Source organism: Amblyomma maculatum, chromosome 7, assembly GCF_055883805.1.
Source record: "Amblyomma maculatum isolate TAMU_Amacu chromosome 7, ASM5588380v1, whole genome shotgun sequence".
Lineage (NCBI taxonomy): Eukaryota > Metazoa > Arthropoda > Arachnida > Ixodida > Ixodidae > Amblyomma > Amblyomma maculatum.
This window is the reverse complement of record NC_139350.1, coordinates 89,878,778-89,896,637: the sequence shown is the minus strand read 5'-3', so window position 1 is coordinate 89,896,637 and position 17,860 is coordinate 89,878,778. Positions and strand designations below refer to the sequence as shown.

At 44.1% G+C, this 17,860-nt stretch overlaps 1 protein-coding gene across 2 annotated transcripts in view; it reads right to left on the bottom strand.

Annotated features, from left to right (window-relative positions):
* Sin1 (SAPK-interacting protein 1) overlaps positions 1-17,860 on the bottom strand; it is a 100,242-nt gene that overhangs the window by 33,187 nt on the left and 49,195 nt on the right. For both annotated transcript variants that reach the window (XM_084609247.1, XM_084609245.1), the window contains exons 6-7: positions 14,732-14,916; positions 12,036-12,202 (exon numbers count right to left, since the gene is read on the bottom strand). In XM_084609247.1, coding sequence (XP_084465373.1) covers positions 12,036-12,202; positions 14,732-14,916 — 352 coding nt within the window. The remainder of the gene's footprint in view (positions 1-12,035; positions 12,203-14,731; positions 14,917-17,860) is intronic.

Sequence of the window (17,860 nt, the reverse complement as noted above, 5' to 3'; positions counted from 1 at the left end):
TAAAAAGGGAGCCAACAGCCACTCACACAAAGGAAACCATAGGGGATGTTTTTTTTTTCCATCCACATGGAGTATTAATTAAACATGCAAATAACTGCACAGAAAGTGAAAAAAACATGCCACTGGTGGGGCCCGAATCTATGATCTCCAAATTTTGCATCCAGTGCTCTACGACTGAGCTACAGCAACAGCTGCTTAATCTTCCCATCTTCTTAGCTATTTATGTTGCAGGTAACCTATCCTTGAGTGTGTTCGCCAGCTCCACCCTCCTCCACAGTGGCAGACATGGAACGTCCTTTATTGCCATGAATGTCATGTAGAATGTGATCTAGAGCAAAGGGTGGGAGCTGTGCGATAACCCTCTTACGCTACCTACCACATCAAGGCCATCAGATTAATTAATACTTCCATATTGATAAAAAAAAAAAAAAAAAACATCCACTATAGTTTCCTTTGCATACATGGCTTTTGGCTCCCTTTTTATGTATGTTATAATCAAGGACTTCAATTTCCCTTCACTTTTTTTTACCCTGCTCATAAATACAGTTTACAACCAACCCAATGACATAGCTTCGCCACAATTTGGTGATACAAAGAATAAGCAACTATGTTTGCTTGTTCACTGAAACAAATGGAGGGAAGTTGGTGGCTGGATTGAATCTCCTTGCACTGGACAGATGTACTTTTGGACTGAATTAATTTTGCAGCCTAGGTAAGGAGACATAGCTACTAGCAGCATTACACAGACAGCTAATTAGCATACACAGCACATTGAGGAGCACTAATAAAGGATAGCTCTTGGCCATACTGGAATGCATTTTCAGTACATTTGCAGCTGACGCTATCACACCTGAATACTGAAGAAATTCATAATAGCCTTGGAATTTGTTAAAAACCACAAGTTTGTGAGAGTAGCTACGCCGAGCGTAAAACCTGTCAAGCATCAACTGATTCCACATGCGGTTTGTGATATACGGAGACGGCAGCAATGCCACATGAGCTACTTGTCATCAAACATGAGACGTCTAGAGCAACAATAATCGCCAGCGGACTTTCCCTGTAACTACTACGCATAACTTGCCAGCTAACGCTGGCAGTAGGTCTTCACGAAATGTCATTCTCTCTGGCCGCAGTGTGCGCACTTCATACAGATGGTGCAGCATGATGAAGCGTAACACTGGCAGATGCTATCAGTGTCTGCTAATGCCAAGCTAAAGCAACCTCAAGACAACTTGTGCATGTTACTGCTATGGGCTTCACCAGCCTGAAACGACACGTGGGCTACGAGGGGCATTACAGTGCAGGGCTCCGGGTTAAGGCCACCAGGTTAATTACCCTAATTTAGAAAAATGTAATTGGCTAGCTGCTCTGCTCAGTTGCAAATAACCAATGTGAAGCAAATTCCGAAGAAAGGAGCTCAACAAACTTTAATTAGTTACAGCAAGTGGCCAACATTAAAATGAACCGACGTAAGGCGAGCTTATTAAGGCATGATGAACACTGACAGCAGCACTGACTTGTACAGCGTTTACACCTTATGGTACCTTTTACAGTGTCTATATGTTTTTGCACCTTTACATTACTTGACATGAATTTACTGTGCTTATGGTTGCAGTATTTGTTGGGAAACAACTAAAGGCTTCTTGAGGTAACAGCGCGGAACACAGGACGGGAGCACAAGATTAGAGGACGACACAACGAGCGCTGGTTGTGTCGTCCTCTAATCTTGTGCTCCCGTCCTGTGTTCCGCGCTGTTACCTCAAGATGCATAACCAACATGCCCAAGCTGCTATTCTAACTAAAGGCTGACATAAGTTGCAGTGCTCTTATGTCACAGTGATGGGCCTGGTGGACAAGCACTATATATTTATTTATTTATTTATTGCAGTTTGTAGCAAAAAATACAATTTTTTTGCCGTGGGACCGAGGCTAAAGGTGACGTACAAGTCACCTGACTGGGCCTTCGGCACCACAATTGACATGTGCAACACAACGCAGCAGGCACAGAGCAGCACAAAATAGTCATATGTGAGAGTGTAATACAAACACAAACCAGGTTCAAAACACATAAAATTCAATCTTTAACATACATCAAGGTAACAGTGTCAACAGTAATTGGTATTACACAACGGAAATAGGAAACAAATAATCACGTATGTTCCAAAAAGTACATCTTAATTTTTTTTTTGAATGTTAACAAGGAGGATGATTCTTCAAGTAGATAAAATATGTCAGGATAGCAGTTCAAGAGGTTAGGGATTTGCCAGTGAATTAACTGCATGCCATACCCGGTCCTTATGCGAGGTTTTATAAAGTTCACATTTCTAAGGACGTAATGTGGATCAGTGTTGATAAACGTCGTTAAAAACGCATTACTGTCAGTTTTGTATCGTTGGTATATAAATTCGGATAGTCGTTGTTTGTAGAGGGCTGTAATACTTAATATATTACTTAGTTTAAAGTATGCAGACGCAGAATCATATCTAGACAGGTTGTGAATAAACCGAAGGCCTTTCTTTTGCAAAATATAAATCTTTTCCATGTTGGTTTTTGTACCCACTCCCCATACCAACAGGCAGTACTGAACACGAGACTGGACAGTGGAAAAATATAGTTGCTTCCTCAAGTGCATTGGCAGAAGCGGGCGAAATTTATTCAGTATGCCTATGTATCGGGCTGTTTTGCTGGATACAAAGTCAACATGATAAGACCAGCGGAGGTTTTCGTAAAATAGAACACCTAAATACTTATGCACTGAAACACGTTCTAAGGAGACAGATTGGAACGAAAGTGTGATATTTTTATTTATTGGTTTATTGACAGCGGAAAAAATTATATATTTTGTTTTATTAACATTTAACATCAGCTGGTTTGCACAAAGCCAACTCGACAGATCTTCAAGCCATTTGTTAGCTGCAGACACTAGAGAGGGTAAGCTTGGCGAGGAAAAAAAGGCGCTCGTGTCATCGGCATAGAGCAAGATATTGGAAGTTCCAGGGATAGCAATTACATCATTTATATATAAAAGAAATAATAGAGGGCCTAGGATGGAACCTTGAGGAACACCGTATTTTATGAATTCAGGATCCGAGGCAAAATCATTTATAACGACAAACTGAGAACGGTTTGACAAGTAGCTTTGGAGCAGTTGAAGTGCGACGCCTCTTATTCCGTAGTGTGGCAGTTTTTCAAAAAGTATTTCATGCTTAATTGAGTCGAAAGCTTTGTTGAAATCCAAAAAAATTCCTATAGTACACAACTGCATGTCTATATTATGTGCTATCTTATCTTTAATGAATAATAGAGCAGATTCAGTTGACTTACCTCTCTGGAAACCATACTGGGCAGCAGAGAGCAAGGCATTTTCAGTCAAGTGCTTAGTTAGCCTTAGATTAATTACTTTTTCTACTATCTTGGAAAACAGTGGGAGGACTGATAATGGGTGATAGTTACCGATACAATCGACAGCACCCCCTTTGTGTAGAACTATGACTTTAGCAATTTTCATTTTATCTGGAAATATTCCTGTAGATAACACCTGATTAGTTAAGTGGCATAACACTTCAGATAGAATATCAGAAACCGCTTTGATTGGTGCTGCCATAATACCATCGAAACCACATGAAATGTTATTTTTAAGGTCATTAACTAGGTCGACAATTTCGGTTTCTGTGACTGGATAAAGAAACATGAACTTAGTCAGGTTGCACTGAATATACTTATCGAAATCGTAAGAACCAGAAGTGGTAAAAGATTCAGAAGGTATACTAAGTTCCCTGTAGAATGCTTGAAGTATCTATTTTCAACCTAGTTGCTTGTGGCGTCCTCCTAAAATTAAGTACAATGATTAATTAAATGAAACCAACCAGGGCACTGCCTCTATTCAAGTGATGACTGTCTCGTGTGCATATTCCAGAATGTGAAAGTGATATTCTTTACTACATACTTCTTTACAAGGAAAAGCCTGCCCAAAAGGGCTTTCCAAGCTTGAGAGGCTTCATCAGAGTGTAGGCTGTCAGCACAACGTGACAGCAGCTTTCCTGACTTGATCCAACAAAAATAAACTGGCACACTTGCTATTAGTAGTTTTTCGTTCAAACGTGCCAATCATGCAACACCAAATCCAATGAACTGCATGCATGGTTGACAATGTGAAAGACTATTGCTGCTTTGCACTATAAATGTACAAAGAGCCACTGCATGTTACTTACACTTGGTCTAATTTCAGGAGGGACAGCTTTAAAATTGCTAGAAATGACCAAAAAAACATTTTAATCATTGTATCTGCCTGTATTCCTCGTTTACTTGCAGTCATGAAACTATAAGCCAGACAGCTTTTTAAAGATGCCTATAAAACCAGCGCACAAAGAGAGAGAACACGAGAAAGGAGGAGGACAAGTTCTTGTGCTTTGCCTCTCAGTACACTCAGGAATCTTTCTAAAGATGCCTATAGGAAATGGCATACAGAGAGAATACAAGAACAAGGAGAACAACAGGTTTTTGTGCTTTGCCTCTCAGTGCACTCAGGAAGTTTTCTAAAGATGCCTATAACAACAAGCGCACAAAGAGAGAAAACATCAGAAAGAAGGGGGACAACAAGTTCTTGTGCTTTGCCTCTCAGTGCACTTAGGAAGCTTTCTAATGGCGCATTTGGTTGGGGAGACGAGAGCAGAGGCGCTGAGCATTGCAGAGCAGTAAAGGAGCCCACCGAGCCAGGTTTTAACTGTCCTCCCATAGGAACGCTCTCTGCGTGTCGGGAACACGCGCCACGACCACGTGACCGCACTTCTCTCCCCAGCATTCTCCGCCTGCCTGCAGTGGCAGCAGTTGCAACCCGAGGAGAGGCCAAAGTTCCGTGAAGAACTGCGTGTTTTGTATGCCTTTGTTCTCACAGCGCGGTGATGTGCCTTCTTTAGCCCTTTCGACACCAGTAGCGACTCTCAAACATGCATACAGCACCTAAGAAATGCTTTTTGCTCCTGACGCAAATTCGCTAGATTCCGAAAAGCTCGCCGAGCGCAGACACTTTGCAGCTGCCATTTTGAGTGTCGCCGACTCAAGAGAAAAAAAAAAAAAAAACGTGGCACGGATATAACGCTTTATGCCATGTGACTTCCTCTACACTCGTTTTAGACGAGAGAGCAGCCGGGAGTGAACTCGGCTGCTCTTAGTGGAAGAAAAGACCTCCTCTTCAACCATTGGAAGCCAGTGATTGTACTCCTGCTATCCCACCGGAGGGCGCCCGCTAGTCTGAGAGCACTTTCGAAGTTCTCTCGGGTGCACCTGCTCTCCCAATCAAATTTGCTATAAAGATGCCTATAGGAAGCAGCACACAAAAAGAGGTAACACGAGAACAAGGAGGACAACTAGTTCTTGTGCTTTGCCTTTCAGTGCACTCAGGAAGCTTTCTAAAATTGCCTATAGGAAGCGGCCCACAAAGAGAGACAACACAAGAACAAGGAGAACAACAGGTTCTTTTGCTCTGCCTCTCAGTGCACTCAGGAAGTTTTCTAAAGAAGCCTACAAGGATTGGCACACAAAGAGAGAGAACACGTGAAAGAAGAAGGACAACAGGTTCTTGTGCTTTGCCTCTCAGTGCACTTGGGAAGTTTTCTAAAGATGCCTATAGAAGCAGCACACAGAGAGAGAGGACACGAGAACAAGGAGGACAACAGGTTCTTGTGCTTTGCCTCTCAGTGTACTCGGGAAGCTTTCTAAAGATGAACATAGGAACTGGCACACAAAAAGAAAGAACACAAGAACAAGGAGAACAGGTTCTTGTGCTTTTCCTTTCAGTGTTCTCAGGAAGTTTTCTAAAGACACCTATAAGAAGCAAAAAAGAGAGAACACAAGAACAAGGAGGACAACAGTTTGGTTTCGTTGGTTTTATGGAATTTAACGTCCCAAAGCGACTCAGGCTATGAGAGACGCCGCAGTGGAGGGCTCCGCAAATTTCGACCACCTGGGGTTTTTTAACGTGCACTGACATCACACTGCACACGGGGAACTTGCTTTTCGCTTCCATCGAAAAGCGACCGCCGTGACCTGGATTTGATCTCGCATCCTTGGGCACAATGCACCACCGCAGTCGGGCATAGAGGACAACAGATTTTTGTGCTTTGCCTCTCAGTTCACTCAGGAAGTTTTCTAATGATGCCTATAGGAAGCAGTGCACAAAGAGAGAGAACATGAGAACAAGGAGGACAACAGGGACTTGTGCTTCATCTCTTAGAGTGCTGGTTCTATACAGTCGCCGATCATTTTTTCAGACGCGGTGGGACCTGGGAAATGGTCCCTATAATCTAACAGTCCAAAAAATTTGCAAACTCTGTAAAAACTCAGCTTTACAAATCACGAATGTGGATGCCCCTGATTCTTCGTTAATATGTCGATAATATGGAGTTATAGTTGTTACAGAAAAGCGCATCATGCTACTGTGATCTGCTACCTTGTGCCGCACATGCACATGTACTGACTGGTGCTGACACAACAGGCGTGCACGCAACCTGGAAGCATGCATCTCACTCAAGGTGGTCACCGCATGCGCTGTGCTGCCCCGCAGAAGCGGATCAAGCTAAGCTGTAACCATTATAATTCTTCAGTTAGAATATCTCGACCAGTCATGCTTTTGTCATTTCCATGCCATTTTGAGACATACTGTTACGCAAGACTGCAGCTCATATTCATGCTGCGAGTAAATGCAAGCGTTGCGTGAAGCAATAACAGTCAGTTTCCATGGTTCACAATGGTAGCGAAGGTTGCGAGATGGTATTCACAGGAATAAAGCAAGCAGAACGGTAGCTCTCGTGAATGAACGACGCCCCCCTCCCCCTGCCATAGGTGGCGGCGGCCCCAGCCGCAGCAGTGGCATTGCAGCAAGCCACGGCAGAAGGTGCTCAATTTCCATTTTCAGTCTGATTGTGCGCTCTTTGTTGGCTACCGTGATGTCAACGATGAGTGTTCCCTTACAGCCACTGTCACAAATGGATAGTTTGCCTGAATGACCCTGCTTTGCCTTGCTTTAACGGCCAGGCAAGAACAGTAGTTTGCGACAAATATCCCCGCTTGTATCTATGTCATGTCGAAAAAACGAGCTCTTGGCCAAAAAACGATCTTAACAATATTGATGATGCCAAATTTAATCAGAAAAATCGACTTTTAGAGGTCACAGAGTTCGATATATCAGCCATGAAAATGTACATGTTGTATGAGGCGCATGACGGTTCCTGAATGAAGTCCGAAATATCACAGTTCAGTTCAGTAAAGTCGTGTCCGACCCTTCGTGACCCAATGGACTATATCACGCCATGCTTTCCGATCTCTCACTATCTTCCTAACATCACATAACTTCATCTGCAGCGCCTCGAGGATGCCATCTATCGCGTTCGCTGCCTACCCCTTCTTCGGTGACCCTCAACCTTTCCCAACATCAAACCTTTCTCAAGCGACTTCTCTCTTCTCATCAGATGACCAAAGTAGCTGAGCTTTAACTTTAGAATTTGACCCTCCAATGAGCAGTCAGGGTTTATGGTCGACAATATCGACTGATTTGATCTTCTAGCAGTCCCAGGAACTCTCAAGAGTTTCCGCCAGCACCACACTTCAAATGCGTCAATTATTAAGCGGTTAGCCTTCTTCCCAGTCCAACTCTCGCATCCATACATCACAACTGGAAAGACCATAGCACGAGTTATATGGATCTTGGTTGGCAGTCTAATGTCTCTGCTCTTTACTAGGCGGTCAAGGCTAGCTATGGCTCTCTTTCACAGATGCAGGCGTCTCCTAATTTCATGGCTGCAGTCTCTTTCCGGGGCAATCTTGAAGCCCAAGAAGAGAAAATCCACTTCTTGTCCCTTGATGCTCCAGGACTTGATAGGGCAAGACGCCATGATCTTTGTCTTTTTAATGTTCATTTAAGCCCAAACTTCTCACTCTCTTCTTGTACGCACATCAGAAGTCTCTTGAGTTCCACTTCACTTTCTGCCATTAAAGTGGTATCATCCGCGCATCTAAGGATGTTGATAAGTTTTCCAGCAATCTTCACTCCAGCTGAAGACTCGTCCAGACCAGCCTTCCTCATGATGCACTCAGCATATAGGTTAAATATCACGCAAGCCCGAATTATTGGAGTCTGAAAAATCGGTTGGCTACTGTATACTGGAACATAACCAAATGGCCAATATAAATGTTACTCAAAGATATTGCTCGTGAAATGCGGTGACAGTGAACACTAAGAAAATACCCCCAAAAATCTGTTTTTATCCGTTATGATTTTCAATTTAGATGTTTACCTTGTGGTGTAGATTCCTTCACAGTTTTTTACCCACTATGACCATTAAGCGCTCACAGGATAGCACTGTATGTGATGACAGTCTTGGTTTTCCATTTTGATGGCTTGTAGATTTTTGGTGCGACACTTTATTTGCAGTTAATATAGATCTAAACAGCTTTGAGAAGAAATGAAAACAGAACAAATGTCGTGGTTCACAAAAAATATCAAGCATAGAGTGCACTCAAAAATACAAAGAATAACGAACCAGTCTTCTACCAATTTGTGTTCAGAATGCAGGCTTTCCACAAGGTTCTGAAAAGAGTGGTGGGAATAGTCTAGAGCAATGTGCAGAAGACTTTTAACCTCTCACACTTAAAGTCTTCAAATAAAGCTCGTCATTCAAGCCTTCCCACCTAATACTTTTGCCATGTTATGCTAAGCCCCCCCTCCCTGCAATGTCCCAGCCAGTGACCTTTTGAGGTATAATAAATAAATAAATAAAAATTCAGTTTGCAGCAGCTGCCGTGCATTTTGTAGCAGGAGCACAATACTGAGAAATAGCATAAATATACAAACAAGAATGGTAGTTCAGCTAACCTAGGCTCAAGTTTAAAAAAAGGCCAGTTCACTGCATGAAGATTTGGACAGTGTAAGATTGTAGGCAGTCTTGACTGGGCCTGTATGTTTCTTTAAATGCACCTAATTTGCCAGTTGCTTAGCAAAAATAAATCAGTGAATGTTTGCACTGTTAACTTTACCACTGAATTCATATGAGAAAGTTTCACAGCATGGTGACAAAAGAATAATCAAATGTTTTCGTCAATATAACTTCAGAGTATTTTTTTTTTCCTTTAAGTGGGCCAAGCAAGCAAACAATTGAAAAAAGAAATAAACTTTTTCCTCTTGCAGTATTTCTGGAAGTATGTTTTTTTTCTGCATCATCCCTGCATGATGGCACATTATCCTTTCAAGAAAAGTTTCAAAATAGCAAACGCAGGTGGCCAAGCCTTTTCTTTTTATTTCTTATTTTGGAAGGAATGTTTTACCTACCATTTGAAATCTGATTCCTTGACCGGAACTGGAAGTTTCGTAGGTCAGTTGAAGTAAAAAAGAAAAAAAAAAAAGAAGAAGATGGCAGGGTTTAAACATAGTTAAACCCAGTAGAACATGTGAAGGCCTTTGTGCATAGACAGAAGTTGATGGAGGCAATGATATCCTATGCACAGCACGAGAATGTGCAGCAGCTTAACATGCAAGGTGGTCGGCTATGGCAATAGCTATGAGGTTCCGTAATTGCTCCCCACGAGAAATTCCAGACTTCGAATCTGCTCCAAAAGACTTTTTTCTTGCCTGAACTGGGCATAGGCAAGTAACAACATGCTTAGCTGGGTCTGACTGTGCGAATTAGTGCTTTTAATTAGTCCACAAAAACCTATTCGAAAACCACCTTGGAGCTCTCAGCCTTTGAGTTAGCCTTTTAGTCCTTCAGAAGCCGCCTCTAGGAGCAAGTTTAAAAAAAAAAAAAACCTCTCTAGTACTGGAGGCACTAATGGTGTCAGCATTGGGTCCTGTCATAAAATTCAGAAGTGGTAGTATATCAAAAGCCAAAGTTCTAGAATTCTTTAGGGTATTCCGAGGCCATTACCCTCTATTTTAATGAGAGAAACACTGAAATTGATTTTGAAACTAGCCCCTCACAAAAAAAAAAAAAAGTACAAATGCATTTTGTTATTCTTTCAATCAATCAATGTCCATCTGAAAAGTACAAATCATCGAACAAAATGATATAAACACGCAGCTAGCTGTTACCTTCACTGGTTGTTGAGAAAGGTGCACCACAGCAGGCCCTAAATTACGTGGGAAACATATGGTTTACCCGGCCCCTTTAATTAAAGTTTAAACCGAATCCTACATGATCTCAAAATTGTCTCGCGATAATGAAGTCCCACACTGCGATATCAGATGATTAGCACCCGAAAAGCCCTCCGACACGAGGAACTCGGCTCGGTTACTGAAAGCCTTAATGAATGAAAGCCCTACCACAGTTGTCTCAGGTGGAGCATGTGCCCTATGCTTTGTAGAACCATGGTGCTGAAGCCGTTTCGTGGCAGAGCACCGATAAGTTCATGCAGTGCAACAAGACTGCGTATCCTGTGATGAAGTTATTTATTCCGCGTGCGCAATGTTCCTCTCAATGAGCATGGCTGTTTTCCAGTAGTCATGGTTCCATATGCTTTGCTGCTTTCTCATCTTTTGCTCACAATGGAGGCGCTCGGTTAAGGTTATTTCTCTACACTGTATAATTCAAGCTCATGTGGCAAAAGGTCTCTGGCAGTAATGCACCATCATGCATGTCCAATGCGGCCACTGCAGACTAACCAACAGCAAATAGAATGACATCATTCTACCCTGAAAGTTAGATCATGTTTCTACCGTACAAACAAAGTAGAAGCTCAGATATTAACACCATTACAGAGTTTGTCAAGTCGAGCTATCAGCTGTAGTGCATGCTAAACCTTACTAGTGGTAACAAATGTCGTGGCAGACCCGACTGAAATTCGATAGAGTAGAGGCCCACTTTAATATACAGGCAGGCATTGCAACAATCAGAAAAATATGTGAAAAAGAGGAAAACAAAATATGAGAAAATCAAAGTAAACTCTTCCTGAAGGTTCCATCTGTTAGCGGAAAGATAAAAGCACCGATGGCAGATGACTACTGCCTTTGTTTGATATTACGTTGTAAACCTCAGTTGCATCTCTAGTGAGCTCACCTCTGTGGACACAAATTAGTTTACAGCAGTTAAATTTTGGATCAAATTCGTGGCACTTTCTACAGTGGGCTGCTAGATGCCATTGACACCATTTTATTGCGAAAGCAATACTACTCGCACTTTCAAGCCTTCGCGTGACCCGGCGGCAGTTACGTCTTACCCACGTGACGTTGTTACGTCACACCCCACGTGACACACGGGCTGGCAGGAGCTGCCAACTTGGGTCTCTTGTTTCACATGGGACATATGTCAGAATCAGCCTGCTAGGACCCTGGCATTCACATTACCCCTATAGGCCACTAAGGCACGTTCATATGGGTTGGTTAAAGCGAGGCTTTATATGTGGGCTGAGGAAGAAAAAGATAAAAAGAAGAACGCTCGGTCACCTGCAGCTAATGCTTTCGCTCAATATTTGGTTATGCAGCGTTGAACCCTCATCACTATGAAAAGTTTTTTACACTAAGTGAAGAATGATGTGAAGGATTTTTCACATCACTGGTAATCTAGGCACCTGCCCAATTGCCCAATACATTTTTGACCATGTTTCAAGACAACAGAATGAATCACTTTTTTTTTCTCTCACGGAACACCTTAATGTCTCTTTTTACAAATGCTTTCTTGGGAACAGGTTCACACAGAGTTCCTTATCTTGGACTGGTACCTGAACCGTAGGGTTCAGGCACGACCTTGTACAAACCCCGAGTGCTGTGATGAGACGGCCCAGTGAGACGTAATGAATGCAAAGCCTTTAAGTATGCTGGCACCCAGCCATCAGTGGCCCCTTTGAGAAATCTGAGCCATTGTACATAAGCTATAATAATCAGCTTGGTACCAAGGTGCTACACCGAGAATGGATCAACCAAGCAAGTGTGCAGCAGACAACTTACCTCCACGCTAAGGAGAAATTGTCTGCAGAAGCAGTATGTGTGAAAAAAAAAAGAAAAAAGAGACTTTCACAGCGAAGTGCGGGCAACAAAAGCAGCAGCCCACCTGAGCTTGGGTGAACGTCCTTCATTGGTGTAGTGCCAGCAGACAAGGCCTATGAGGTCCTGGATGCGGGCCCCAGGTAGGGCCGACACCACGATCGGAAACCCACGCTCTTCTGAGGGCAGCATGCTCATGAACACGTTGATCCGACGATGCGCTGGCTCGCTCACCTGCACCCAAGAGGGCCTCTGTAGTCAGCACAGCTACAGAACAGTCTCGGCACCAACCGTACGCACCCAGTTGTGAGCTGCCTTCGGACAATTACTCGTGACATTTTCTCTTTAAAAGCAGTCACGCTGTTCCAATGACCGTGACCAGCGTGACAGTGTGTTCACCACGGTCTATCCGCTGCTACTGCACAAGGCTTCCCCACATTTTTGGCAGTTGCTTCATTTTTGGAGGGGAGAAGTGTGTTTTATAACTCGACTTTCCGATAGTTTGAGCAGTTCTTGTAATCTTTTAAAGTTGAATTAATGAGGTTTTACTAACATTCATGTTTGTCTCAGTTGCCAGTCACGTGTCAAATCATGCCATTTTATTTTGTTACTCATTTGCATGTTCACATTACAGGTTGCATGTTGTTATGTTGCTTCATCTTACGCATTTAATTTTTTTTATTGTGCTGGGTCAATCTAGTTTTCTTTTATTTTGGATTTTAGTTCTAATAACTGTTAAACCATATACAATTGAAAAAAAAAAAAAAAAGAGCAGCAACAGCAATATTCTCTTATTTATCTTTTTAGAAATTTTCATTTATGCTGATTGGATACTTGATATTAGAAGGTACTTTTTTTGTTCATATTTGATCCATTATTGAATATTCAATATTTACACATACCTACTTAGGTACAAGCAATTGATAATATAGGATCTAATTGTGATCTAAGCTAAAAGCTAAGCTAATTGTGATCACAGCTTTCTGTTAAATTCGGCAAGCAAGCATGCACACACAAAACAATAATGCTGAGGTTCTCCCCGGAAAACCTTGAGAAGTGGATGTTTGAGGACCAGGGCTAGAGCAGGAGTGGCAGTGTAAACTGAATAATAACAACACAAGAGATGTTTCGAGAGAAGAAAACGTCAGCACCAATTGTTGCGCAGTTTTACTTTAGGACAGTAAAACTTTACTTTAGAACAGTACTTTAGGATTACCTCCAGTGCATGGCACGACTCCAGATCATTTGTTAGCTTCGTCTATGCATCAACACCTGGAATATGGTTCTCTATACCTTTGAGATGAAAGCCAAGCGACAGCGAAGATTTTTCGCGGATTCGTAAAATGCTTTGCTTTGCGCACATTTTCAGAAGGCGTAAAAAAAATGCGTCAAAATCGCAAATGTCACCGCAGCCCCTTTCGGCGTGCGACGCAGCAGCTATGGTGCTTCGGCACTAACGGTCCCGTTGCATTCTTAGGATGCTTCACCACATGGGTCGCAACCCATGCGGTGAAGCAGGCGAAGACCGTGAACGCATGAGAGAAAAATATGAGCAGGCATTAGAACGGAGTGACGCCGTTCCAAAATAAAACTAAAAGGCTAGCGACGCACGTTACAGTGTCTGAAACGGTGTGACTGGCCACATCCGAAAAAGTAGTCTCCGAGTATAACACTGAAGCCCAATAAGTGGACAGGTCGGCCTGAGAGGTGGGCAACAAAGCCACTGCTGCCAGTCGTGGGAAGAACCCTGAACAATGTGTAATAGAAATGCACCGACGCTTAGGCCACAGAGTCACAAGCACACCAATGCATAATTCCACAATGTCCACAAGCGAGATGATAAACAGTTGGAAGTAGGAAGGCATAAGAAAATTCAAAATGATGAACGAGCACATTAGGTGATGCATTACTGGTTAAGCCTTTTGTTACTAGCCAGATTATCAGTACTCATTAAAAATCTTATTTCGAATGCCTGTTCTGTTGGTTCTCGTTTTTTTATCTTTTTTTTTTTCTGGGTGAATAATGCTATCAGTTTTTATTGAACATGAACGCTCAGTTATTTTTTTATGGCATCATTTCAATATGCTACAGCTTTTTGTTTGCTTCTTTTTAGCGGCAGCTGCTTGCTATTGCACTCACCACATGAAGTTAATAGCTCCAGAAATTAAGCAAGAAGGGTAAAAAAACAAATTAAGAGGTAAATTACAGTAAAAAGGATGTCTTACAGAGAGAACAGCATGTAAAAGCACTAAAAGACAGGCCCTAAAGAGCTCCTATTGAGCCTTGACAAGTCAGCTTTGAATGGAAACCAGATCATACACATTCTTATGCTAGCATACCACTCATTGAAATGCACCATCAATGCATGCCAATAACTAGCTAAATATCTAATTATCATCTGGCTAACAGACCTAAAAATGGTTTAAGCCCTGAAGACATCTGGAGCAGAGTATGCTAAGAAGAGAAGCACAGGCTGTGTTCCCAAATGCGAAACAAAAGCAATGCAATGACGATCCAATTTTCAAGTGTTCATTTATAAACTGCAGTTAGAAGGAGACTGTTTTCATCAAGATATCAAATATGTTTATAGCCGAAGCTTTTAGGTTTCATATGCAAGTGACAACTTGTGTACTGCAGAACCTTGCAACAACATGCGAGTGGTCAGTCGACTTCCATATTAATATAACTTTCCTGCAAGAAAATGCTTATGGCTTATGGTGCCACAATTTAACCCTTCCCACAATACTCCCAGTGTGAGCTCACCTTGCCGTCGAAGCGCGTGTACTCGTTGAACGGGTTGTTGGGTGCCACCGGAAACTCCTCCAACTGCCGTGCCAACGCCGAGCTTCTCTGCACCACCTCGCCGTCAGACGGGGAAGACCGCTTTCCGGTACGGCGCGCGACCACACCCGTCTCCTTGCGCGGGAAGTATGTGTCCACTTCCGAGGCTGCGGAGCCGCCAGTTCCTTCGTCAGAATCCAGTGCTCACTGGCTACGCCTTGTGCGACGGCGGAGCTCCATGAGCAAAAGAAGCTCTTTGCACCCCGTGGCAATGAGACAGGAATTAACTATAGCTAGCTTAAAGAAAACTGCATATCTTTCCAGTGAAGATATTTAACGTAAAAAAAAAAAAAAAAAAAAAAAAAAAAAAAACTGTACATTTCTATATCAAGTTTCCTCTTCTAGAGCATGCGGAAGTTTGCACGCCGCACGCAAATTTCCGCGAGAATTGAGAATACAAAGCTGCAGCCTGGGCGCTTGCTCAGCATTTCCAACGCAACGCAGCTGTTTACAGGAAGCGGATTCTTCACGCTTCCGACTTTCCGGCCGCACCCCCGCGCATTGCGGCGAAACACGCTTTGGTCCCTGCAGGCTCGCAGGTCTGGGTCTGTATTCCGAGTTCGCATCGTTTTCAGAAGTGGATCGTTTTCACCCTGACCTCGAGTAATTTGATTGGTGGAAACGCCGGAACCGGATATCAATTCGGTTGCCCCCCCCCCACCTTAAATGAGGGCGAAGACGGCGAAAACCTCGCTTCTGGAAAAACGACGCAAACTCGGAATACGGACCATCGTCGCGCTACAGCGTACGCCTTGCATACATCCGACATGCTTTCCGCCACAGCAGCTAAGACAAAGAAGCAAAACATTTAAGCGATGAACATCCCATTTCCGCTGCTTGCATGTAAAGATCGCCACGACGAGAACCGTGTTGTGCGGGGTAGCGAACAAGCGGTCGGTCTTCAGATACCTGCGCATCAGAGGTCGGTGCGCAATCGAAGGCGGTACAAACGCAAGTGATAGCTACAATTACAAATTACAAGCAGATCGAAGTTAACGATTACGAGACTTCATGCTTACGAAGTGTGAAGCGAAGGCACCGTGCGAGAGCGTATCTCTGCTGGCCTACGCCGCGTCGCCTTTGCTTTTGGTGCAAGCGACAGCAGTGCTCGTTCACCGCGTGTAACCGGGCCAACGATATTTTAGACGCGACTTTATTCGTTTTATTCTTTTTTTACCCTTTCCGGTGAGTAGTAGTTTCTTCACCGACTACTGCACCGGCCAGCGTTCCTTTGCCGTTTCTAGCCCTTCGCAAAGAAAGGGAGTGCCACGTCATGACCTGGCTATAAATGCTTACTTAAACGGCGTTAGGAACAAGGCAAGGACTTGGCGGGAGCATTTGTGTGTGCTGCCCGCTCTTCAAAAGGAGAGAAAATTATTCAGCGCGCCTCTAGCTTCCCACGGGTTGAGTTGGCTTTCCCGCATTTTGGCTCTCGCTGCGGTGAAGCCAAAGCAACGAAACAGTACACAAATTTCCACGCGACGGCTAAGCCCGTAAATTAAAGCATCCTCTTAAGCAACTGCTGTCGGTCGCAGTTAAATGCCCCCCCCCCCCCCCCTTTTTTTTTGATGCCTCGATGCATTGGATGATCAAAAAGTTGCATATCAGCTTTCGGAGATAATGGGGACGGTTCGGTCCCTTTTTTTCTCTCAAAGCAGTTCGTGTCAGCTTTTAAACGCCGTTTAAAATCGACACCTCAAACTATTAGAAGTTTACACCACCACCTCACCGATTTTCTCAAAAACCTTCCATTATAACGGCCAGCTCCGTCAACAGCCACCATGTTTTCTGCATAGTCGCAAAGAACAAGTACCTCGTCTGTGCTGGAGTTCTCTCTCTGTTTCCCCCCGCTCTTCCGTTATCACCCAGGCTACAATTCCAACCAGAGGCACTCCATTTTACCTACAGAAATAGCAGGCACAACGTTGTGTCGAGACATGTCAATAAATGACCGGAAAGGATAAACAATTATGCGGCTGTTTTATTAAGCTATAAGTTGGAAAGAGTGTACCAGTCAGCTAAAACTATCATTATGCGTTTGGCAGAGCCGGCAACATTGTAAATATATCCTATTTAGACAGCGCTTTATGCCCGCTTTGAGACCCACGCTTGACGCGGACTCGGAAACGGGAAGCAAAGAGAGGCCATGCCGCTACACACCTTCTTAAGGCGAAACGGGCACAAACGCGAGGGAAGAAGAAATGAGACGCGCAGCGGTCTATTGTTCTATCGTCTTGGTGCTGGTGCGCTGTTTCCACCCTGACAAACCAATATGGCCACCAGTCTGTGTTGTTAGTTTACACAAACCTGCAGAAAACAGAGTTTGTGAGCTGTTCTAACAGAGGAAAGTCTAGCTCCCATCTGAACCGTGTCCCGCGAGTGCAGACTGCACAGACACGCTGACAGCGCCCATAGCGCAGGCCTTCCCAGCAATCGCCCGACCAAAGCGGCCACCACTTGAGGCACCAAGAACCCCATCTGGATTGCATGGCGCACAGCTTGCGCATACGGGCGGAGGACCGCGAATCGCGATCACCACCTGGCCAATTCGAAGCGTCAAAGCCAGGACGGGCGTCTTTCGTCGAAGAGTCGTAGGGCACGTAAGGACTCCCAATGCGAGTGTCGCCCAGCAGGCCAAAAAAACCTGCAGGCTCCGGATCTAGCCAACGGCGCCTCCCTTTTCGAGACAAATTTCTCGAGGCAAAAACAAGCACGCAACGCGGACAGCGCGGGCGTCTTTTCCACGTGGGAAAAGCAGGCACGACACTGGAGCCGGCGGCTGGCACCTTATTTATCGCACAGTGGCCCTCCGGCGCGCTTTCTCCGGTGGCCGGCAGCGAACGCCCAAGAATCTCCCCAAGAAGCAAAACGCAGCGCGATAGAAAAGCGGGGGAGGCTCCCGTTTCTTGGACAGAGGCGCGGAAGCGGAGGGGCTGCGAGGGTGTCCAAATTGGCGCCATTTGTCAGCGCAACACGAGACGCTCGTCGTCTCCCGTTTCCCGCCGCGGCCGTAATTACCGGCGGCTCGGGTGCGTGCCGGCAGCCAGTCAA